The 24,992-nt window shown below is 39.8% G+C and overlaps 1 protein-coding gene across 1 annotated transcript; it reads left to right on the top strand.

Annotated features, from left to right (window-relative positions):
- The first annotated feature begins 15,708 nt into the window (after positions 1 to 15,708).
- Positions 15,709 to 21,408, top strand: LOC110676550 (RNA-binding protein with serine-rich domain 1-A-like). The gene is made up of 3 exons (XM_021844851.1): positions 15,709 to 15,860; positions 15,916 to 16,032; positions 20,316 to 21,408. Coding segments are annotated over exons 1-3 (927 nt in total). The 5' UTR covers positions 15,709 to 15,858; the 3' UTR covers positions 21,124 to 21,408.
- Positions 21,409 to 24,992: the final 3,584 nt, after the last annotated feature.

The raw sequence follows: 24,992 nt of genomic DNA, 5'->3' as shown, positions 1-24,992 counted from the left end.
ATATTCATTGCCAAATTAGAGTAATGCACATTAGAATTGATGAAAATAAAACTGTTTTCAATCAAATTTTGACATCAGAAATATCAATTTCACAAGCTGTAGAACATTTCATTGAAGTTCGTCAATAATGACTAAAGCTAAGTATGCTGTTTCGCTCCAGAAAAGTAAATAAATTCTTTGATTGAAAGGGGCAAGAAATTTCCTACAGAGAGCTCCCTTTGAAGTGACATTTCTTCTCAACTGCGTAATGAGATCAGAAAAATGTTATTTTCTTGACCATTTCTTGGGAGAAATTTTCCACGCATCGAGATAGGCAATTCCTTTTCTTGTCAGTAGCAAACCGACCTTAAGTGTGTAATCACAGTAATCACAGCCGCCGTCCCATAGTTTCGACTTTGACATTAGCTTCGCATCCAGAAAACTTCGCATCTCATGAGCAGGCGCGATTAGGGTTTATTTGATGGAATATGCAATGCTGTTTCCTCTCCGTGCAGTATTCGGTGAGTGGTAACCAAGGTGGCAACCCTGAATGCTACCCACTGCACCGTCGAACGAGCGCGCCAAAAGCGCATCATTGAGAAGGAGAAGGCAAAGCAACAGTGCAAAGTACAGTTGATTTTTTCATTCGTTACTATTCAACCCGAACAGAAGTGTATTAAAGCTTATCTCGTTTCATTCACACAAGTGTTTCATTCCTTGTCCGGTTCCATTTCTTCGGTGTTTCGCTTCCGTTGTGCCGTGTCCACCTCTGCCCAACAGGTAATGGTCCCAGAGGAAATCCGAAATATTATTTCCGGATAGTTTAGGAAGAAAGTGTGAGAAACTGTTTTCCTGTTTCGGGTGTTCGCGCCGCGTGTGATTGAATTTTTGTTTCCTGCTGTGGTGATTCAGTTCGGAAAACAAAATGGCGGAGCAGAACAAATTCGCGTTTGCCAGGTTGAGCAACCACAACTGGCAGATCTGGAAGTTCCGGATGGAGATGCTTCTGACCAGGGAGGAGCTCTGGTATGTGGTGGGCGATGTGAAGCCGGAGCCGGTTACCGATCAGTGGACGAAAGACGACCGGAAAGCTCGTGCCACCATCGGTTTATGTATCGAGGACAATCAGTTCGGTTTAGTGAAAAACGCGGACAGTGCGAAAGCTTTCTGGGATGAGTTGAAAGCATACCACGAAAAGAACACGGTTACGTCGCGTGTGTCTTTATTGAAAAAGCTTTGCAGTGTGAACCTCGCAGAAGATGGTGATCTCGAGTGCCATTTGGTAGTTTTGGAAGATTTATTCGACCGTTTGTCGAATGCGGGGCAACCGCTGGAAGAGTCGCTGCGGATCGCGATGATCCTGCGCAGCTTGCCCGACTCCTACGGAACATTGGTGACGGCCCTAGAGAGTCGTGCCGATGCCGATATCACCATGCAACTGGTAAAATCGAAGCTACTGGATGAATTCGAGAGGCGGAAGGAACGATCCGGTGATTCGTTTGATATGAAAGCGATGAAAAGTGCAATGCAAAGTGTGGGCGGTGTTTCAGAACGAGTATGCTATTTCTGTAAAAAGCCTGGCCATGTGCGTCGGAATTGCCGGCTTTATCTGGCGAAGCAGAAAAGCGGTGAAGACGAGAAGAAGCCAGAAGGAAAATCGATTGCGAAGAAAGTGAAAAACGAAACCTGCAGTGCCGGTGTGTGCTTCATGGTGGCGGATGATGGACAGCGTGAATGTTGGTTCATCGACAGTGGAGCGAGCTGCCACATGACAAGTGACAAAAAGTTTTTCACGACGTTCGAAGACAAGGCTGGTCCAAATGTGATTTTGGCCGACGGCAAAGTTGCTGCCACAGCTGGATGCGGTGAAGGTGTAGTGTTGTGTGTAGGTGGAGATGGAAATACAATTGAAGTAAAGTTGCGCGATGTGTTGTATGTTCCCTCCCTCACCAGTGGACTTGTGTCTGTGGACAAGTTAACCGCGAAAGGATTTGTGGTGAAATTCCGAAAGGATGGCTGTTCCATTTGCGACGTCAGCGGTAAGGTGGTTGTTGCCGGAGAGCAGACTGGATCCCTGTACAAGCTGAAGCTGGCGGAAGTCGCAAGGAAAGTGGAAGGTAAGATGCACAATCATAATTGTCAACATCAGTGGCATAAGCGTTTCGGACACAGAGACCCGGCAGTATTGTCGAAGATTGTCGATGGCAAATTGGGCGTAGGCGTGAAGGTCACGGATTGCGGCATCAGGCAAACTTGCGAGCCATGTTTGGAGGGTAAGTTGTCACGGAATCCGATTCCGAAAGTAGCGGAAAGAAAATCAAAGCGTGTTTTGGAGTTGGTCCACACAGATCTCTGTGGTCCAATGCGAACGACGACACCTGGTGGAAAACGATTTCTTATGACGATGATCGACGATTTCAGTCGATACACGGTCCTTTATCTACTGGAGAAGAAATCGGAGGCTGCTGGTAAGATAAAGCAATATGTGAGGTACGTGGAGAACTTGTTTGGGCAGAAACCACAAGTGATCAGATCTGACGGCGGTGGTGAATACGCCAACGAAGAGTTGCGACGATTCTTTGCTGAAGAAGGTATTAAGGCACAGTATACGACTGCGTATACGCCTCAGCAAAACGGAGTGGCCGAAAGGAAGAACAGATCGCTACAGGAGATGGCTACAACGATGCTGTTGGATGCTGGTTTGGACAAGCGTTACTGGGGAGAAGCTTGCGTTTCTGCTGCATACTTGCAGAACAGGCTTCCGTCCCGGTCAGTAGATACGACACCGTATGAGAAATGGTGTGGTCGCAAGCCTGAGCTGGGGCATCTGAAGGCATACGGATGTCCGGCATATGTGCATGTTCCAGGAGTGAAACGTGGCAAGTTCGAGAGCAAAGCGAGAAAGTTGACGTTCATCGGTTATTCGGAGGAGCATAAAGGCTACCGGTTCGTAGATACCGGAACGGATATGGTGACGATAAGCCGAGATGCGAAATTCTTGGAAATGCAGGATCCGAAGTGTTCATCACGGGAGAAAGTGAATGAAGGTAGTGAAGTTGAGTGGTTCTCGGGGGCACAACCTACCGAAGTGGACAATTTCGATGGATCCGAGTTGGACAAAAGTGAAGAAGAAGACTATTTTGATTTGGACAATACGGCAGGAGAACAAGATCCGTTGCAAGTGAAAGAAGAAATTCAAGATTCTAGTGCGGACGAAAATCCTGAAGACATGCGTCGATCCAGGAGGAGTAATCGAGGTGTCCCGCCTAGTCATCTGTCGGAATACGTTGTAGGCATAGCAAGAGCTGACGGCAGGAGCGCAAGAAGTCAGGAGGAGGTATTCCGAGGAATGCAGCGAGGATCAGCATTGAGGAGGAGTGATGGAATATGCAATGCTGTTTCCTCTCCGTGCAGTATTCGGTGAGTGGTAACCAAGGTGGCAACCCTGAATGCTACCCACTGCACCGTCGAACGAGCGCGCCAAAAGCGCATCATTGAGAAGGAGAAGGCAAAGCAACAGTGCAAAGTACAGTTGATTTTTTCATTCGTTACTATTCAACCCGAACAGAAGTGTATTAAAGCTTATCTCGTTTCATTCACACAAGTGTTTCATTCCTTGTCCGGTTCCATTTCTTCGGTGTTTCGCTTCCGTTGTGCCGTGTCCACCTCTGCCCAACATTATTCACATATTTCATAACACCAAAAGTTGTCATTTTTGACACCCTCCCACCCCCTCATGAATATTCTACAAATTTTGTATGAGCCGTAACATCAAGAGGACACCCACTCACCCCTTTCAGCGTTATGAAATTTGTGAATGAACCCTTACGGTTTGGTGCTGCGGAGTCAATAGTGTTTGGAGGTGATTTTAACCTCCGAATTGCGAAATCATTACCTCCAAGTTAGTTCCAACACCCTCCGTTATATGAAATATGGTGGCGCGTCGATCATCGCAAGTTTCTCGTTGAACAGTCAATATTGACAATTTGAGTGATAATTAAATTGCAGACAAAATTAAAAGTTTGGCGAACTTTTGTTGGTGATATTTCATTTTTCTTATGAACTTCGGTCTAAAATTAATTTGAATGCACAATAGACCAAAGTACGAGTTCACTGTTTGACGTTCTAGCGGTGCCGTGATATGTATGTGGCCATGGAAACCAGTGAGTTCGGCACCGCTCAAACGTCAAATTAATGATCTCGTGCATTGGTCTATCCACCTTTTTATCAGTGCTAATGGCTGCCGCAAGTAGGCTCACCTGCTAGTAGGGATCGAACGATGTGACGTTAGGCTTAGATAATAAATCTTGGAGCTGTTTAGTGGAATAACTATAAGTAGATGAAAAACCAAATTTAGTACTATACCATTCAATTAAACTATAGTTTGTATATTTTGACAGATACGCGTATTTCGACCTCAACTGTAAGGCCGTCTTTAGTGTCGTGTACTCGAACAGAAAAATGATCTTTTAAACAACTGGAATTACACCACGGGTACTGACATCATGGAGGAACAAATCAGTCAAGATATTTATTTGTGTATGCATATTCCACGAATGTAAAGTCATTAGGTCAGTATCAACAAGTAATGCGAAAACTGATTGCTCCTCAAAATCCTGACCGCTCCGGAACACATTCTACGAGGGATGATTCAGCCTTAAGCTAAGTATGCTGTTTCGCTCAAAAAAAGTAAAGAAATTCCTTGACTGAAAGGGTCAAGAAATTTCCTACAGAGAGCCCCCTTTGAAGTGACATTTCTTCTCAACTGCGTACTGCGATCAGAAAAAAGTGATTTTCTTGACCATTTCTTGGGAGAAATTTTCCACGCATCGAGATAGGCGATTCCTTTTCTTGTCAGTAGCAAACCGGCCTTTAAGCGAAGTATGCTCTTCAACAGAAAAGTAATCGCCTATCTCGATGCGTGGGAAATTTCTTGCAAGAAATGCTCAAGAAAAGCAGTTTTCTTTGATCGCAGTACGCAGTTGAAAAGAAATGTCATTTCAAATGGAGCTCACTGTAGGAAATTTCTTGACCATTTCTTCCGCAGAAATTTTTACTTTTCTTGAGCAAAACAGCATACTTAGCTTTAGCAAAGAACTGCGAAGCAATCATCCTCACATTGAGGGGCACTTCAGCTCGTGGTTACTATGGGCAAACTTAATTAACTCAGCCCCAGCACACAACTGTGATCGGATGATTGAAGCCGATTCTCCTCCTTTGGAACTCTCCAAATAGTTTCGTTGGACTGGTGTGTCAGAGGCAGCACGACTGCAAACAGTCCATCGTGGTATGGTTGCTGCTCAAGCGAATAATGATGCGTGGTGTCGTGATGTAAATGAACCCTCAAAGGAGGTCAGTGCGCATCGTACCTTCGTGCTGTGCGTACACGAATTCTCTCTGCTCTTGGAAGTTTTCTTAAAAACTACCTAAAGCAATAAAACAGTACTTTTCAGTGCTACAAAAACAGTACTTTTCAGTACTATTTTTTCTACTATTGATCCCTTTACGATCCTTGTTTGGACCCGTGCCTTCGATTTTTCGTTGGACCCGTTGGCGAAAGCTAGCGGTGGTAATCCTTCTTGGACACCGTCTTGGGAAAAAACCTCTCGAAGGTCACGTCTTCTTTCGTTTATTAACTAAACATGGTATCAACAACAAACAAAAGGAAGGGTGAATCTCTGAATTCACTACTTCCTTCCAAAAAAGTGGGTTTTAAAACTGTCACTACACGTGGCAAGAATGGAAGAAAGGACGTTTCCCCGGAATGCGAACTTTCTTCCAAGGGTGAAATGAATAATTGTATCGAAATGAGCAATCAGTTCGATGCTCTAGACAAATTTTCCGAACACCAAATCGAAGCAGCCTCTAGCCCAGGCTCTTTGATTCAAGTGAGGAAGCAAAGAGTGCCGCCTATCGTGGTCAGTTGTTCCGAATTTGCGGGATTTAGGCAGGAGATCTTGAACTCCATTAGGGGAATCAAGGTTTCCTTCCAAATCGCAAAGAAAGGAGACTGTCGCGTTTTGCCGGAAACTATTAAAGATCGTGAACTTCTTCTCAGACATTTTGAAGAGAAGAAGCACAAATTTTTTACTTATGATGACAAAACTGAACGTTTGTTCAAAGTCGTCTTGAAAGGTCTCTCAAGTGACTATAAGTCACCTGAAGAGATCAAAAATGGAATAAATGATATACACACTCAATCACGATTTGCTTGTTCGGTAATTTTTTATACTGGGTACGAATTGTAAATCATAAAAAATACCGAACTTTCAGCTATTTGACTGAAAACTTCTGAGGTTCAGTAATAATTTTTACTTTATACTGAACTACGGTAGCTGTCAGACCCAATTTTGCAACATTACCGAACAGGCCGAAAAGTCAGTAAAAACAATTACCGACTATTCAGTAGTTGATATTTTTTTACTGACTTGTCGTCAAAATCAAATCAAAACAACACACTCAATCACGATTTGCTTGTTCGGTAATTTTTTATACTGGGTACGAATTGTAAATCATAAAAAATACCGAACTTTCAGCTATTTGACTGAAAACTTCTGAGGTTCAGTAATAATTTTTACTTTATACTGAACTACGGTAGCTGTCAGACCCAATTTTGCAACATTACCGAACAGGCCGAAAAGTCAGTAAAAACAATTACCGACTATTCAGTAGTTGATATTTTTTTACTGACTTGTCGTCAAAATCAAATCAAAACAAACTGATGCGCATGCGGGAAAGTGTCAAATGAGAATCTCCTGCTGTAGAATCGTCCGGCGCCGGAAGACACGGCTATTGCAACAAAACTTTTCCTGCACCTATTTTGCGCTTTCTCGTGGTAAGTAGTCGAAATTTAGTGAGAAAATCAACCATTTTAAGGAACCAAAAAGGCTCTGCACGATTTTAACTGCTTAGGTTGGAAAATTCGGTTGGTTTCCATACAGGAGGTAAATTCATCTGCATCATTGAGTTTGCCTCTTGTATGCAGACCAACCAAATAATGATTTTGTCACACGTTTTTCGATTACTTCCACTAAGATATAAGCATACCGTAGATGTATATTCGTACGAAAAATGCATGTCGATGTTCATGTTCATGTCGATTGGGTTTTAATTTGTATTGATTTCTGAAAAAAAAACAGTATCCGGAGAAGCAAAGCATGAAGCATGGGAAACTGGAAAGTCAGTAAAAACGCTCAACAATTTTACTGACTAAGTCAGTTATTTCCATGAATCAAAACATATTTTGGATTACTGGGTTTTTTCGGTAATCGTAAAAATTACCGAAAAAACCGTAGTTCCAAAACCCAGTAAAATTTTACTGGGGTCGGTAATCTGAATTGGCTGTGTACTTGGATTTTCCCCAGTCCAAGTAATCATTATGAAAAAGAGAACCCAATCTGGCATTGTTCGGAAAGGGCTTTCTCAAGAATTTTATTAAGTTCACTTTAACAAAAAAGAACTAAATAATATTAAAGCTTTAGAAAAAGCAAAACTTTTGTTCGATGTCCGTGTGACGTGGGAACATTTCCAGAAACCTGGAGGAAATTTTCAGAACCCCACTCAGTGCCGTCGGTGCCAAAAGTGGGGTCATGGTACAAGAAATTGTCGCATGGATGCTAAATGCATGATTTGCGGAGGATCTTCTCACGCCAAAGACGTCTGTCCAGTGAAGGAAGATACCACCAAATTCATATGTTGTAATTGCGGGGCTAACCATAAGTCCAATTTTTGGAATTGTCCTTCACGCAAAAGGGTCATTGAGGCTCGTGCCAGGCAAATGAAAGATAATATCCGTTACGATAACGGTCGTTTCCGGAATTTGCGTGGTAGAGTATCGAACAATGCTCATTTTTCAGTTAACGATCGCTTGATCATGAATCATACCCATCAGGCAGATCATAATCATGCTCATTCACAAACAAATTTTATTCCGTCGGGTAGCCGTTCGAATCTTTCAATTTCGAATGTATCTACCCACGGTAAATCCTTTGCCGATATCGTAGCAGGAAATTCGAACTCCTCCCCGAATAAAAAATACAATACAAAAACAATATAACGTATTGAAACAGTACCATTCAATATATTGGAAAAACAATACAGTATATGTAAAATGACAATACAATTACAGTACAATATATTGTTTTGAACAGTTCACTGTATGGTATATGAGATTTTTGCAATATAATGTATGGGTGGTTAAGTATCGTAACAATACAAATATAGATATTTTCTCATACAAACATTTTGAAAATACAATACGATATAATGTTCATGTATTGTCTTGATTAGCAATTCGTGTATTGTTGTACAATACAAAAACAATTCAACGAACTGTATCATGGTTGCATTCGTCGTTACAGCTAATGTCAAGTGACTTCTAAAAAACTACTTATTTTTACTTTTTGAATATTTTTCACCTAACATTTCTTGCTTTCTGAACTTGTTTTGTATATTTCTTTCAGCAAAGCTACATAGAAAAAAGCAACAGTTGTTTTACGCGAAAATAGGAATTTGACAAAAATTGTAAGGTATAAAACCAATTGAAAACAATACAATGTTCTGTTACAATATATTATACTGTTTTTGAATTGTATATCCAAACAAGAATAATATTGCTTCGACATTCAATTACAATACGCTGTATTGTATCCAATACGTTATATTGTACATTAATGGTTTATTCCATTCACTGAATGATACGTTTTTATCCGGGTCCCCTGTTCGATCCATGGGTACCCATTCTACTTGTTTCAAATCAAATGGAAAAAACCCTACCGCCACAGGTAACTCCGCTTCTTCGTCTACGCTTCTTGATCTTCCAATGGGAAATCACATGACATGTCTGCCTCTGATTTTAATTTTCTAACTGAACAATAGGGTCCTAAAGCCCTGTCTCAATTTTAGTACCAAACGCTTAAGTTTAGGGCAGAAACACATGTTTACTCAATTTTTAATTGATTTTCATTGGTTTAAGTACAAAAAACATTTTTTTATGATTTTGTCACACCTTTTGGTTTAAACTCAAATGTTGGGTATATTTTGTTTTCCGTGTCCCTTCCGAAATGTCAGATAGGAACAACCCCAGTGTTCAAACTATATGCCCTGTGGCATTTTTGTCGAAAAAGTGAATGTCAAACAAGATCACAAGTGTCAAGGTTCATATTCGAAACCATTTTTAAAATTGAAGTTTAAAAATGTAATAGCCGTTATTTGAGCTGGAAAACTTGCTAAAGTAGTTGCAATAACATGCTCTTTCGTATTATTAAATAAAAACAAGAATTCATTAAACATTTTAGGACCCAATTGAATCTAATGATTGATACAATGTTCAAAGCTACCACTATGACTGAAGCAGTCCAAGTAGGTGTAAAATTTACAAATCAAATTGTTATTGGATTACGTTTTTCTAATGGATCCAAATAATAATTTAAATATTTTAAATTGGAATGCTCGTTCTCTGAATGGTAAAGAGGACGAGCTGTTTAATTTTCTTACGGTTAATAACGTGCATATAGCAGTTATTACCGAAACGTATTTAAAACCTGGATCTAAACTCAAAAGAGATCCCAACTTTTTTGTTTATCGTAATGATCGACTTGATGGGGCATGTGGGGGAGTTGCAATCATCATTCATAGGCGTATAAAACATCAACTGTTTTCATCATTTGAAACTAAAGTTTTTGAAACTTTAGGTGTTTCTGTTGAAACACAGTTTGGTAAATATACTTTCATAGCTGCCTATTTGCCTTTTCAATGCTCTGGACAGCAAGTTAATTTGCTCCAAACTGACTTGCGTAAATTGGGTCCTAAAATGTTTAATGAATTCTTGTTTTTATTTAATAATACGAAAGAGCATGTTATTGCAACTACTTTAGCAAGTTTTCCAGCTCAAATAACGGCTATAACATTTTTAAACTTCAATTTTAAAAATGGTTTCGAATATGAACCTTGACACTTGTGATCTTGTTTGACATTCACTTTTTCGACAAAAATGCCACAGGGCATATAGTTTGAACACTGGGGTTGTTCCTATCTGACATTTCGGAAGGGACACGGAAAACAAAATATACCCAACATTTGAGTTTAAACCAAAAGGTGTGACAAAATCATAAAAAAATGTTTTTTGTACTTAAACCAATGAAAATCAATTAAAAATTGAGTAAACATGTGTTTCTGCCCTAAACTTAAGCGTTTGGTACTAAAATTGAGACAGGGCTTTAGGACCCTATTGACTCGCAATAAGTTAAAATTTTTTGTCATTGGTGACTTTAATGCCAAACATCGGTCATGGAATAATTCTCAAAGTAATTCCAACGGCAGAATTTTATTTGATGAGTGCTCTTCAGGATATTTCTCAATTCAATACCCTGATAGCCCCACATGTTATTCCTCTTCTAGAAATCCATCTACGATTGACTTGGTCTTAACCGACTCTAGTCATTTTTGTAGCCAACTGATTACTCATGCTGATTTTGATTCTGATCATGTCCCTGTTACATTTCAAATATCCCAAGAAGCGATGCTCAATCCTATCAGCTCTACTTTCAATTATTTACGAGCTGACTGAAATATATATAAAACGTATGTTGACTCTAATCTTGATGTTAATATTTCTTTAGAAACTAAACTTGATATTGACAATGCTCTTGAAACTTTAACAAATTCCATTGTTGAAGCCCGGAGCATTGCAATTCCAAAATGTGAAATTTGAATCCGTGATTATAGACGATGATCTTAAACTCTTGATCCGTCTTAAAAACGTGAGGAGAAGGCAATTTCAACGCACTCGCGATCCTGCTATGAAAATTATATGGCAGGATTTGCAGAAAGAAATCAAGAAACGTTTTGCTCAATTAAGAAACAAAAATTTTGAAAATAAAATTTCTCAATTGGACCCTGGCTCTAAGCCCTTTTGGAAATTATCTAAAATCTTGAAAAAACCTCAGAAGCCAATACCGGCATTGAAAGAGGAAAACAAATTATTACTAACTAATTGCGAAAAAGCTCAAAAACTTGCTGTGCAGTTTGAAAGTGCGCACAATTTTAATTTAGGACTTACTAGTCCAATTGAAAATGAAGTTACTCAGCAGTTCGAAAATATTCTCAATCAAGAGAACGTTTTCGAAAATGCCTGGGAGACTGATTTGTAGAAGTGAGAACTATTATTAAAAAATTCAAAAACATGAAAGCTCCTGGCGATGATGGAATTTTCTACATCCTCATCAAGAAACTTCCAGAAAGTAGCTTATCATTTTTAGTTGATATATTTAACAAATGTTTTCAATTAGCATATTTTCCTGACAAATGGAAAAATGCTAAGGTTGTTCCAATTTTAAAACCAGACAAAAATCCTGCAGAAGCTTCTAGCTATCGTCCAATCAGTTTACTTTCCTCCATCAGTAAACTTTTTGAAAAGGTTATTTTGAACAGAATGATGGCCCACATCAACGAAAATTCAATTTTTGCCAATGAACAGTTCGGACTCCGCCATGGACATTCGACCACTCATCAACTTTTACGTGTAACAAATTTGATCCGTTCCAACAAATCTGAAGGCTATTCTACTGGTCTTGCTCTTCTAGACATAGAAAAAGCATTCGACAGTGTTTGGCATGAAGGTTTGATTGTAAAATTAAAAAACTTTAATTTTCCAACATACATTGTTAGAATAATTCAAAGTTATCTGTCAAATCGTACACTTCAGGTTAATTATCAGAACTCCAGATCTGAAAGACTTCCTGTAAGAGCTGGTATTCCTCAAGGCAGCATTTTGGGACCAATATTATACAATATTTTCACATCTGACTTACCTGAGCTACCTCAGGGATGTCAAAAATCTTTGTTTGCGGATGACACAGGCCTCTCCGCCAAAGGACGAAGCCTGCGTGTCATCTGTAGTCGATTGCAAAAAAGTTTGGATATTTTTTCTTCATACTTGCATAAATGGAAGATTTCTCCTAATGCTTCCAAAACTCAACTAATAATATTCCCACATAAACCAAAAGCTCTTTATTTGAAACCTTCAAGTAGACATGTTGTTACGATGAGAGGGGTTCCAATAAATTGGTCAGATGAAGTTAAGTATCTAGGGCTCATGCTAGATAAGAATTTAACTTTCAAAAATCACATTGAGGGCATTCAAGCCAAATGTAATAAATATGTAAATTGTCTCTATCCCCTTATTAATAGAAAATCAAAACTTTGTCTTAAGAACAAGGTTTTGATATTCAAACAAATTTTCAGGCCAGCCATGTTGTATGCTGTACCAATATGGACTAGCAGTTGTAATACCAGGAAGAAAGCTCTGCAGAGAATTCAAAATAAAATTTTGAAAATGATTCTGAGGCTTCCTCCCTGGTATAGTACCAATGAGTTACATAGAATATCCAATGTTGAAACATTGGAACAAATGTCAAATAAAATAATCAATAATTTCAGGCAAAAATCGTTACAATCTTCTATTGCCCCGATTAATGCGCTATATGTTTAGATTAAGTTAGGTTAAGTATATTTAAAGCGTTTTTTATAAGCAGGTGAAATCAACTCACCTGTAAAAAAACTGAACTGCTACGGCAAATGAAATGTAATATGTTGTTAACAAAATGTTAATTAAATCTTAAATTTGTGTTACCAAATTAGGATGATAGTGTTGTCAAATAACACAGAACACCTAGATATAAGAAATGAATGTAATGTTTGGAATGATACTAATAAAGAAATTTAAAAAAAAAACTGACTGGTTTGCAAGGAATCACAACTTAGCTTGACACTAGCCGATATGGTTATGGATTATGAGGATGTAGATCATGCTGATTAATTTATAGAAGTAGTTCGTAGTGTGATATTATCACCTGTTATTGACGTATCTATTTGTAAACTTCTAATGATTTTAAATTTTGTTTTGATTTATTATTTTTACTTAAACCAGTCCACACATAGGTTTTTATTATGGGCTGATATCAGGTCCGTCCCACTCGGGCTCAGATTGGGTACCACTTCTAGTACTGCATTCGGTCCCTCGGTAGTGCGAAAGGTACCCAAGTTTGACAGATCGCAGTACACTTTTCACGGCATTCTAGATTACCTTATGAGCCATAATATTTTGGGCAACTGCAAGGGACATGGAGGTCTTTAATGTGTCTTTGGTGATATTGAAAAACTTTTGCCTGTTGAATGTCCCTTCCGTCCAAAAACTGTCCAACTTGCCGTTCAATCCAAGAAAACACAAGAAAGATACCCTAGGCTGCCTGCAGAACTCTCCTCGGTAAATAAGCTTCTGGTCAACTACTCCGTAACCTTTCTTACGTAACATATCCTTGTTGTCGAAGCTGACCTCATCTAAGAATACCAGGTTGTTAATATCCCATAGTACTGACAACATTTCCTTCACAAACCGGATTATCTCATCCTCCCGGATTCGAATAGCCCTTCGCTCGATGGTCTTCCAGGACAATCCAGAATTCTCGCATAATCTGGGATAACGCTCTAAAAGCCATTGGTAACCAAGAGTGTAGCTCGTTGTTTCTGAGCAAATAAATGAATAAGCATCGAAACAAACACCACAGGCATGTAGAGAAAGATACTTTCTTCTCCATAACGTTGTTAAATAACATGTAACTCCATTCAAATTCTCAGAAACAACGTGCTACACACATGGTTACCAATGGCTTTTAGGGCGAGATCATAAGTTATGCGAGAATTGTGCAATATTGTACAAATCGATGATACAATGATTGATAACTGGAACTGTTGCTGAAAACGTTGCTTCGCTTCGTCCAAGAATAAGAAAGGCTCAATCTTGTACAAATGGACCAACCATTCACTCATGATGGTTTTAATTTTTTTGTAAAACCAGCTCACGTTGCTTTCTTTGATAAAATCCGTTTTTCTCGTATTTTGAGAACCACTCGAATATAGTCGACCTAGATTTCCCATAAACAACGGCAAGATCTTTCTTTGCTATTCCGAGGAAAAAATGACCGTAGAGAGCATGATATAAGTTGTTACTGCTGGCGTGCTGCCGATGAACATTAAGAATGATTAAGCACAGACAAACAGACGTAACACTTAGAACAAATCTCGATCATAATCATAGTCACGAGGACATGTGCGCCCAATGTTAAAATTATTGTATTTGGCCGACAGACCTACAGATGGCGGTAGTGTGCAAACGTCATACGCGAACAAAAACGATGCGAGCGCTGCGGGTGGCGGATTGGCCACCTACCATATTTTTGAATCGACCGTTAAAAAGGTGGTCGATGGACAATGAGGGGTCATGCACAAATTACGTCACGCTCCAAGGGGGGGGGGGGTCGAGCCAAGCGTGACAAGCCTTACAAAATTTTCGAAGGATCCATACAAAAAGTGTGACAAAGGGGGGGAGGGGGTCGAAAAAGTTGATATTTAGCGTGACATAATTTGTGTACCATCCCTGATGAGAGTGTGACGTCTGTTTGTCTGTGATTGATTAAGTTAGATTCCATGGCAATTTTGTTCAGGCCTCGGTTTTGACTAGTGAAGACATTTTCAATTAATATTTACCATCAACGTTCTGAAGTAAACAAAACGTAAATCAATAAACATTTGCCATACAAACAAACTTGTGGATACCTTCACCGGTGACAGAACGTTGACATTACGTTGATATTTATACGTCAAAACTCATCGTCGAAAATGGATGTCGCGTCGCGAGTTGCGCTGGCGCGATGCGGTTTGGGCCTGTTCACAAATTTCATAACGCTGAAGGGGGTGGGTGGGTGTCCTCAGAATGTTACAGCTCATACAAAATTTGTAAATTATTCATACAAAAAGCGTTACAAGGGGGTGGGTGGGTATCAAAAATGCCCATTTTTGGCGTTATGAAATTTGTGAATGAACCCTTTAGTGGCGGCCCGATAATACAGTGATACCTCCATGAGTCGATGTTCCATGACTCGATATCGACTCATGGAATCATACTAAAAACAAAATTTCATGGTTACTATGATGGTCCCTAGAAACAGCTTTCCAAAGGATTGCTGTTCCATAACTCGATATTTCCATGAGTCGATGGTCCCTTCAATATCGACTCATGGAGGTTTCACTGTATTATATTTTCTTAGCGTGTACTAAAAACAAACAGGACCACAACAGCAACTGAAACATGCTCAAATAATGAACCCGTGCAAAGGTCCATACAAAACATTTTATATATTTCCACTATTAACATCACAGGGCTCATTGACGAATTTCATAACGCTGAAGGGGGTGGGTGGGTGTCCTCATGATGTTACGGCTCATACAAATTTTTTAGAACATCCATACAAAAAGCGTTACGAGGGGGTGGGTGGGTGTCGAAAATGGTCATTTTCAGCGTTATGAACTATGTGAATAAACCCACATTAGAAGAAAAGCCTGATGATGGTGGAATTAAAATTATTTCGAACCTGTTTTCCGCTAAGCAACACACTGTGCGGTGCATGTTCCGAAATCCGGGTTTTTCATCAGCGGGGTTTTAAGGCTGCGTACTTTACTGTCGAAGTCCAGAGTCTATGAATAGAGAGTTGCGCGAAGAGACTTCTTTGAATGGTTGTTCTTCTTCAGCTTCGAAAATAGCCCCTATCTGTTTTGCTGGTCTGCTCGATAGGTAGACGGTTTGACAGTTCGATAGGTAGATTTGGTTTCACTCTTCGCGCAACTCTCCATTCATAGACTCTGTCGAAGTCGAACTCGAAAGGCCAGAGAAAAAGAGAAGAAAAAGTTTGACGTTGTTGACAACCGCAAAAGAAGCCGATCCGCGAGCATTTTCATTTTGGCTGCCATTGCCGGAAAAAAATCGCATTATTTGCGATAAAAGTGCTAAATTTTGCATCGAAACCTGCCTGCGATTAGTGCAAAATGTGAGTAATTGATTCGGTTTAATTTATTCGGTTAGTTATTTGATTTGTTTTTTAGGGCTCGATCGAAAAATCGCTCTGAATCGGTCGACTCGGACAAAGCGGAGAAAAAACAGCGCGGCCGGGAAAAGGAACGCAAAAAGCGTAACTCTAGCAGCAGCGATAGCAGTGGAAGGTAAGAAAATATTACTTGAGAATCTGATTTTTATTGTGAATCCAATGATTTCTTGTCGAAGCTGGAGAATGTATGTATGGCCATAAATTCTCTCAATCTGGCTTTGGCCTAGCAGAGCAAAAAGTTACGAAAAGCTTTTGGGGCAAGATGAGCACAACTTATTTGTAATGCTCCTGTTGTAAGGGAAAAGCACTAATTTTCGACCTGCAAGAAATCGGAGCCAATTTTCGGATTTTTATACAAATTAAGCCAAAATCTTATGAACGGGTTTAAAGTTAGTGCTCTTCCTCTAGCTATTTAATGCATTATTTGCAATTCAACATTGCAACATTTAATTGATAAGCACAGGTTTGAACTTAAAATTATCAGTCGAGCACCAGAATGTCCAAACACTGCACGACGAGCGTTTCTGTAGCAGACCACTGCACATTGAGGAAATACGGACTCAGAGTTGAAAAAAATGGATAACTTTCGCAAAAACTAGAAAAGATTAGATTAGAAACAAGTTTTATAGCTCGTTTGAAAGGAAATTTTCTCAGAAATTGATTATTGATAATTTCATGAACATGGGACTGCTCTGCGTAAGCTATGGTGTCCGTTTTGCACCGATTCCCTAAAAAAACGAAATTTTTATATTTTTGTACTTATTTTTTGGGGAGAATATTTCCCATGAATTTCATCATTCCTAATCCATTCAACAATGTTCTACAGAGAACGTTATAAAAAGTTAGAAATTTAGGGGATTATGGGGCCAAATGACAATGACATGTCTAAATAAATAAATTTTAAAACAGTTAGATAACTATAAATATACCTTGCAGAAACAAATTCTAGTGAAATTTGTAAAAAATGCTTTATGCAAAATATTGTGAATAACCTTCTTAGGGATGGTACACGCTTCTTCTTTATTTTACGTTCCAACTGGGACAAAGCCTGCTTCTCAGATTAGTGTTCTTATGAGCACTTCCAAAGTTATTAACTGAGAGCTTTCTTTGCCGATTGATCATTTTTGCATGTGTATATCGTGTGGCAGGTACGAAGATACTATATGCCCTGGGAATCGAGAAAATTTCCTTTACGAAAAGATCCTCGACCAGCGGGATTCGAACCCACGACCCTCAGCATGGTCATGCTGAATAGCTGCGCGTTTACCGTTACGGCTATCTGGGTCCCTTAGTACACGCTTGGTTTGGCCAAATCATCCTTTCAACGGATATCTCAAGACCATGATGAGCTAGAAGGTTGGTATCTTCGGCAAAGTTGCTCAGCGGATCTAGGGTTATCTGGCTGTAATAAACCTAATTGGGATCCTAACAGTAGTCATGACGGTAAACCCGAAATCCAGAAGATGATCGTTCAGCTTGTTGTTCCAAGAGTGAGGGCTTTGCTTGAGTCCATACAAATACTGCTCCAGCCTGCCGGATATGCCGTGACTTCTTCGGGTATAGCCTTGTAGACATCATCAAGTTCACCGTACAGGAATGCTGTCTTCACATCGAGTGAAGACGTGCATCCTTCGGTGGGTTGCTACAGCAAGCACAGTTCGTATAGTGGTCGACTTCGTTATTGGGGAATACCGTTCGTTAAGGGGCCTTCCTTAGCCGAGTTAGAGTCCGCGGCTACAAAGCAAATCCATGCTGAAGATGTCTGGGTTCGATTCCCGGTCGGTCCAGGATCTTTTCGTTATGGAAATTTCCTTGACTTCCCTGGGCATAGTGTATCATCGTACCTGCCACACGATATACGAATGCGAAAATGGCAACTTTGGCAGAGAAAGCTCTCAGTTAAAAACTGAGGAAGTGCTCATCGAACACTAAGCTACGATGCAGGCTTTGTCCCAGTGAGGGCGTAATGTCAAGAAGAAGACCTTTTCGACAATTGTCCGGACACCCCATTTTGCAATCGTTCGGACACCCCATTTTGCTGTGGTGCGTACGCTGTGGTTGGTCAACAGTCAACTTCGAAATTGAATGTCCCAGAGCAGGCCTAGCCATAGCCTCGTGTTCTTGGAACTTCTGGAACACCCCAGACTTGTTCTTGATGGGATATGCTAATGTGAAGTGCGTGTAATCATCAATAAATATGACGAAGTACCGAGAACCATCCAAAGCCGTTGATGTGATTAGACCGCACATATCGGGATGCACTCGTTATAGAGGTCTGGCAGCACGGACTCTAGTACCCGTGAATGGTCCTCGGCACTGCTTTCCGAGAGCACAAAACATCACAAAAATCCAGTTTACTTGGCTCATCGGGAATTACCATGTCATGCTTTGCGAGTGCCTACAAATTATTGCTCCCCGATGGGCCAGTCAACGATGCCACAGATTGCCGTTCACAGATCCACACATGTTAGCCGCCACAGCATCGATCAGGAGATCGAGCTCTTAAAAGTCTACCCGCATGGGACATCATCTCGTAATTAGGTCACAACCGTGATTCTGGATTGCTTTTTTTTTCCGGGAATGTGATATCCAGATCCGCTTTTGTCATCTTCTTCACAGATAGCAGATTCGCTTGCAGATCAGGTATGAAAATGACATCCTTCAGGCTGATATAGTTACCTTCCTTGTTGACCCCTTTGATCGTGTCTCGGTGCCATGAAATCAGGGATTTCACATTGATAACGACAGGTTGCTTCAGCTTCGTGAGATCGGCCAACCAATGTTTCACGTTCACAATATGGTTTGATGCTGCGAAATCCAGCTTGAAGGAAATCACTTCCTCATCCTTTTTTTTAGAGCATCTTCCTCCCATGAAAGCCACCATTTTACGTCCAGAAGCAGCGTTAGCATACTTCAGTGCAGGCTGTTCCATGACAGATTGGCCTGATGAAAAACAGCCTATTACGATGAGAAATTGCATAAAGTTCTCAATTATTTTTCAATTATTTTGTTCAATACAAAATAGTTTCTCTTGGTATTGCTACTATAGGAAGAATAGCTCTACTATGATTCTACCCTATTGCCCCGAATCTCATTACCCCGAATCCCATTAACCCGAACGCCATTTCCCCGAATTCCAAAACCCCGAATGACTCTTCACCCCGAATTCCAATATCATGGGGAAATGTCATCAATATTATCATGTCAACATAATTGTAAATTCGAGGAAATCGCATTCGGGGTGATGGAATTCGGGGTAATGGTACAATCGGGGTAATGGAATTCGGGGTGATGACATTCGGGGTAATGGGGTAGAATCCTCTACTATAGTTGGATTTCGCCCATGTGCAGCGTTGCACGTATCAGACTATTTAGTTTAACAATGTTCAGACATTATCTGCCACAGCTTCATTCTGCGGTATTAGTTCGAATTTTATTCAGCCTTTACTTGTACCACCTTACTGAATTTAGCATACCTCGAACTTAATCCATTTTTGTATAATAAATATGATAGCGAGTGCATTTGAAGGCCCAAGCAAGCAAGTTCGGTTTTTGTGTCGCCTTGTGTATATCAAGTATGCTGATAAAGTTGCTTATGGCTGCTTAGTCAGGGATGAAGGATCAATTTGGTGAGCTCGTTTCATGCTTTCATTTTTAATGTATATTTTATTGTGAAACACTTTTTAATCATGACAACGATAGAAAAGTCACTTTTATGTATATTTTTTTTTTAACAAAACATGAATGTTTTTTCACAATAAGTGTCGGCAAAGACTCTTGTTATTGTTTAAAAAGTATTCAAATACACATACCTTACCTCTTATCCAGCATTTTTCATTACAGAAATCGTTTTGAATGGTTGGACACTGAAAGTGTAGACTTACTTTAGGAACACGTTGTCTGTAGTGACTAATAGGTGACTGTTTGAACTAAGGCTGCATGGATCGCATCACTTACCAAGGTGAATCCTGATTATGTAGCTTTTGAACCCTCCACACTAACAAATTCCTCCCTGTGACAACCATGGAGATGCAGAGGTGATCTCGGTCTCTAGTAACAATGGATGTCACACTAATAATCCCACCTTTCCCCGATGACCGTAAGGACGTGGCCGGCGCCGTTATTGACTTTATAATGTTTGGAGTTCTCGAAAGTGTACATTGAAGATGGAAAGCTATTCCCAAGCTACATCTGTTGGTTCCTTGTGCAACTTCGATTATTCTGGTCAATCACGGAGTAGCAACTACGAATTGTACGGTCATCAATGCTTATGCTTATGCTTATGCTTTTTGTATAATTAATATGATAGCTTCCATAATTAAAGCTTGAAGGTTTAAATGCTACTTATATTTTTTGTAATTGAAAATTTCATATGATTTGTTCAATTTTGTCTTGCAGCTCGTCGGATAGCAGCTCATCCCGCAGCAGCTCGGGGTCTCGATCCAGCTCTTCAAGCAGCAGTTCGTCATCTTCAAGCTCATCATCGTCGTCAAGCAGCGGAGCAGAACGTTCGCGTACCAAGCGCAAAACTGTGACCAGATCCCGTTCCCGTAGCGCTAGCCCCGCCAAGGAGGCACCAAAGGAAGTGAAGGCGCCTCGTCCAAAGTCCAAGGAACGTAATGACCGTCGCAGCTCGGAACGCGATAACGACAAAGAGAACAAACAAGCCAAGACAGCAACACCGGAAAGAGGTGCTGCTGGTAAAGATGTACGCAGTCGTAGATCTCGTTCCGGATCTTCCAAACGACGGAGGAAGGAACGTTCGGTGACTCCGAAAGCCACAAGAATACACGTTGGCCGCTTGACAAGGAACGTTACCAAGGATCATGTTACGGAAATCTTTGGCACATTCGGCGAGATACGTACCGTTGATTTCCCGTTGGACCGTTTCCAGCCATTTGGGCGTGGTTTTTGCTACATTGACTATGCCAATCCGGAAGGCGCGGAGAATGCCATCAAACATATGGCCGGTGGACAAATCGATGGCCAAGAGGTTACGGCCACTGCGGTTTTGGTGCCGAAGAGTCGGCCCCCGATGCGACGTCCATCGCCAATAATGCGGAACAATCGACCGCCGCCGCGTTGGCGTGGATCTCCCAGACGCTATCAGCGCCGCTCTCCGATTAGGCGTAGTCCACGGCGCAGGCGTTCCCGCAGTCCGGTCAGACGACGCCGCCACAGCAACAGCTCGGATAGCTCTCGTTAGAAGAAGCCACGAAAGGGTACATTGCTGCGGTTCAGATCAACCGAAATTTCATCGTGTGAACACAGGCTTGTTTGGGTGTGTGTGTTGCGATCACCAACGTGAGAAAATATTGAACTCCCTTTTCTTAGATGGATAAGCGATCCTGCAAAACAAACTAAATATTCGATGGGAATAAGGCTTTCCTGTCGGCAATTTGATTGTAGTAACTCTATCGATGTAAGATCATATATTAATGTATGGAAATATTTGATTTAATAAAGAACATAATTTCAAGTCACATCTTAATTGGCGATTTTGGAGCGCTGCTCAGTATCTTCTAAGCTTCAGAATCCCATTCTATTCGCGAGTTTTTTCGGTTTAAAAGACAGGATTAAACAGAATCATTATTAGATTTGTAGCCTCAGGCTTGTTTAGGAGTATATCTGGCCACTAACATTGCATTTCAACTTCCCACTTTTTTACGGTATGGTAAAAGCACAAACTACGGAGATGACACTTAATTCTCTTCGGCAGAGGGTTTTTAAAGTATTGCGGAGTTTAAGAAAATTTGGCCGACAAAACCCCCAGACCCAAAAAGTAGATTTGAATATTGTACCTTTTAATTCCACCCTAATTGCTTATCTTTTGGCGGGTACGAGTATTTCGGGTCTAGGTGATCTGACACAAAGCCATTTGACATAAGGTCATTTGGCTTAAAGTACACTAGACATAACGATCATTTGGCTTAATGCCGTTTGGCATAAAGTACACTTGGTATAAAAAAATGTATGAAAGAACATGCACATTTTGGAAAAAAGGATATAATTCTAGTTATGCCAAATGACCATTATGCCAACTGACCCGCTCCCACTTATAGTGTTCTGTGGATTGTAAATGCAAGTAAGACTACAAGTTTAAGTCGAAATCTAGCTGTTTACGCTAGTATGCCATAATTTCTGAATCACCCCTAAGTGACGTGCATCTTGAAAGGTTATTTTTAATAATGACAAAAAAATAAATGTCTATATTAATATTATATGAAACAACAGGATGATAAGAGTTAGTTGGGTTAATTCTACGAGTGGCGTGAGGTGACAATTGTCGGTCTCGTATAGCGAGGTGACAATTCACGACTCGAGTGAAGTGACTCTTCATTTGATTTACACGGCGAGTCACTTCACACGAGTCGAGAATTGTCACATTGCTGAGACCGACAAATGTCACCATACGCCACTCGTAGAATAAACCGTAGTGTCTGTGAGATGGTAAATGATCAATACTGTCTAGCGTCAGGGGCTGAATACTGAGAAAATTGAGAGAATCTCTCACGTATCGCTCTCTGTAACTATCATAACATACAGCACATTTTGAGAGACTGTTAATCGTATACTGCTACAACTTTGATCAGATCGGGAGGATAGCAGTGCATGATAAAACCCCTATAAACAAGCTCCAAACATGGGGGACACTATTGCTTTCGGAAGTTCGGCATTGGCGTAAATAGGGAGGAGCCAGGGGGGGCCTGGCCCCCCCGAAACGTGGATTTGCCCCCCCTAAAATTTTTGAAAAGTAGATTATGAGATAATTATTAATCTGCATGTTGAACATTCATTTTCAAAATTTCTGAATGATCACTGTTTGACATGCAACAGCAATACTTAGTAAAATTCTACTGCCAAACACTTTTTTGCCACAATGGTTTCACAATGGGCAGAATTCGTTTGATATATTTGTAGTCGTATAGTTAATCATAAAACCAAATGGTTAAGCTTTTAAGTATGATTCCAATCTTAATACAAGCTTCGGGATTTTAAGATCAATTATTGTAACTTAAGCTAAGTATGTCGTTCTACTCAAGAAAAATGAACATTTCTGCGAAAGAAATGGTCAAGAAGTTTTCTACAGCAAGCTTTATTAGAAAAGCCATGTCATCTCAACAGCGTACTGCGATCAAAGTAAAATGCTTTTCTTGATCATTCCTGGAAAAAAATCCCACGCATCGAGATAGGCGATTACTTTTCTTTTCAAGTTCAGGTTCTTTTGGGAACTATCCATTAGACAAAATTTTCCGCTGATTTGCTGTTGAAAAGAAAAGTAATCTCCGATTTGATGCGTGTCTGAAGTATTCAAGAAAATCATTTTTCTTCGATCGCAGTAGGCAGTTGAGATGAAATGGCTTTTCAAATGGAGCTCGCTGTAGAAAATTTGTTGACCCTTTCGATTTTGTAATTTCTTTACTATTATTGTGAAATGCAGCTAACGTAGCTATACGGTTCAACTGTAAGCTGATTGGCATTGATTTGCACTTGCAAATTATCAGTTGAACCAACTACTAACTATACCTTAGATAATATTAGATTAGAACATAACTATACCTTAGATACCACCCTGAGAATAGTTGTTGCTATTATTCAAAGCGTTTTCTCCCTCAAACATGCTATGATTGGATTGCTAGCTTCAATGATAAAATGATTTGCAAGCCTGAATTTCTAGAATATTTAGAATTTTGTTGTTTAATCAATGATCTTAAATGATAATAAAAAATGTTCTTACTGGAAATTACAGTGTATAAGAATTTTACACTCTGTCCAAAGATGTGTTCCAAATGTATGTTGTCTTATCATTTTCGATATTTTTGCATTTATGTAAACTATCAGTGATTTAAAAAGGTGACGATAATTTAGAAAAATAGATAAAACTTGCTTCTACGATAACAAGATATTGATGATGTAGACGTTTGTAAAAATTTGGAATCATTTTTAAAACTATGTTTGGACACCATAATTTGGGGTGAAAACTCTCATAGTTTTCTCTGCATTTTAAAATAAGTTTGAGAAAATTTTCAAAGACTAAATACAAAGGATTTTTCAAAGTCTCATAAGTTTTTGAAAAAAAAATATGCATGAAAAATCATAAAATAGTCTAAAATTTATTCCTAGTTCGATTCAGCTTTTTTATTGTACTAAGATCGATAAAACTTGTGTGAAGTGGGCGTCCTTCTACATCTATTCCAGCTTACATATATTGAGTTTTTCGGTAATCTAATTCGCATGGTTTTCAATAAACTGCCTCATTATGCATGTCAAATTTGGATAAATTACTAATTAAATTATGAAAGAAATGTACGTGCTCAGATGTTACTCAAATCCAAGACGAGTTCTTTACCAACTAAGCTACCGAGCCACTTGGTGACCCAATAAATCAGAATGTTACAATTTTCTAATTCAAATTCACGGTCTGCGTAAACTGTTGTTTGTTCAACTACTTTTCATAAAAGCACTTTTTACGTAGAAAAATTATCGATGAAAGTCGTGGGAAGAAACGGTTAAAACTAGTTCAAACAGAATTAATGTGGGTGAACTTGAATTCCTATTAATTTTATTTTAAATCATTGTATTTCATTTGAGTTCTATGTCATATCATCAGATTCTGTACAAAAAACGTTATCTTTCCAAAATATACCAAAATTATTAAATTCTAATAATGTACACTACACATAATGATCAATCGATTTGGGACATTTTTTGAGCTTATGTCTTACCTTTGTATGAATGTGTGCTACTGTAATCGATTCACACATATTTCAAAACAAGCATTGGAAACCTTCAACGCTTAGGGCCCTTGACCACCCCCCCTCCCCCGAAGTTTGATGGCTATTTACGCCCATGAAGTTCGGGAATTGTTTATCGTACCAGTACAGTGAAACACCTATCGCAACGGAACACAAGCTAGAAAAATTGATATTATCATCGCTCTCTCTCTCTTTGGGGCTCTTGTTCACTGCTCCTATTTTGTTTTATTCCACGGTGTACGATCGGTACACCCCCCCCCCTGCATTGAGCCAACGTTGGCTTATGAGTAGTGTGGCACAAACAAGGCAACAGTGCGAC

The sequence above is a fragment of the Aedes aegypti genome, chromosome 2, assembly GCF_002204515.2.
Source record: "Aedes aegypti strain LVP_AGWG chromosome 2, AaegL5.0 Primary Assembly, whole genome shotgun sequence".
Lineage (NCBI taxonomy): Eukaryota > Metazoa > Arthropoda > Insecta > Diptera > Culicidae > Aedes > Aedes aegypti.
Note: the sequence above shows the minus strand (reverse complement) of the source record. Positions and strands in the feature narration are given on the sequence as shown.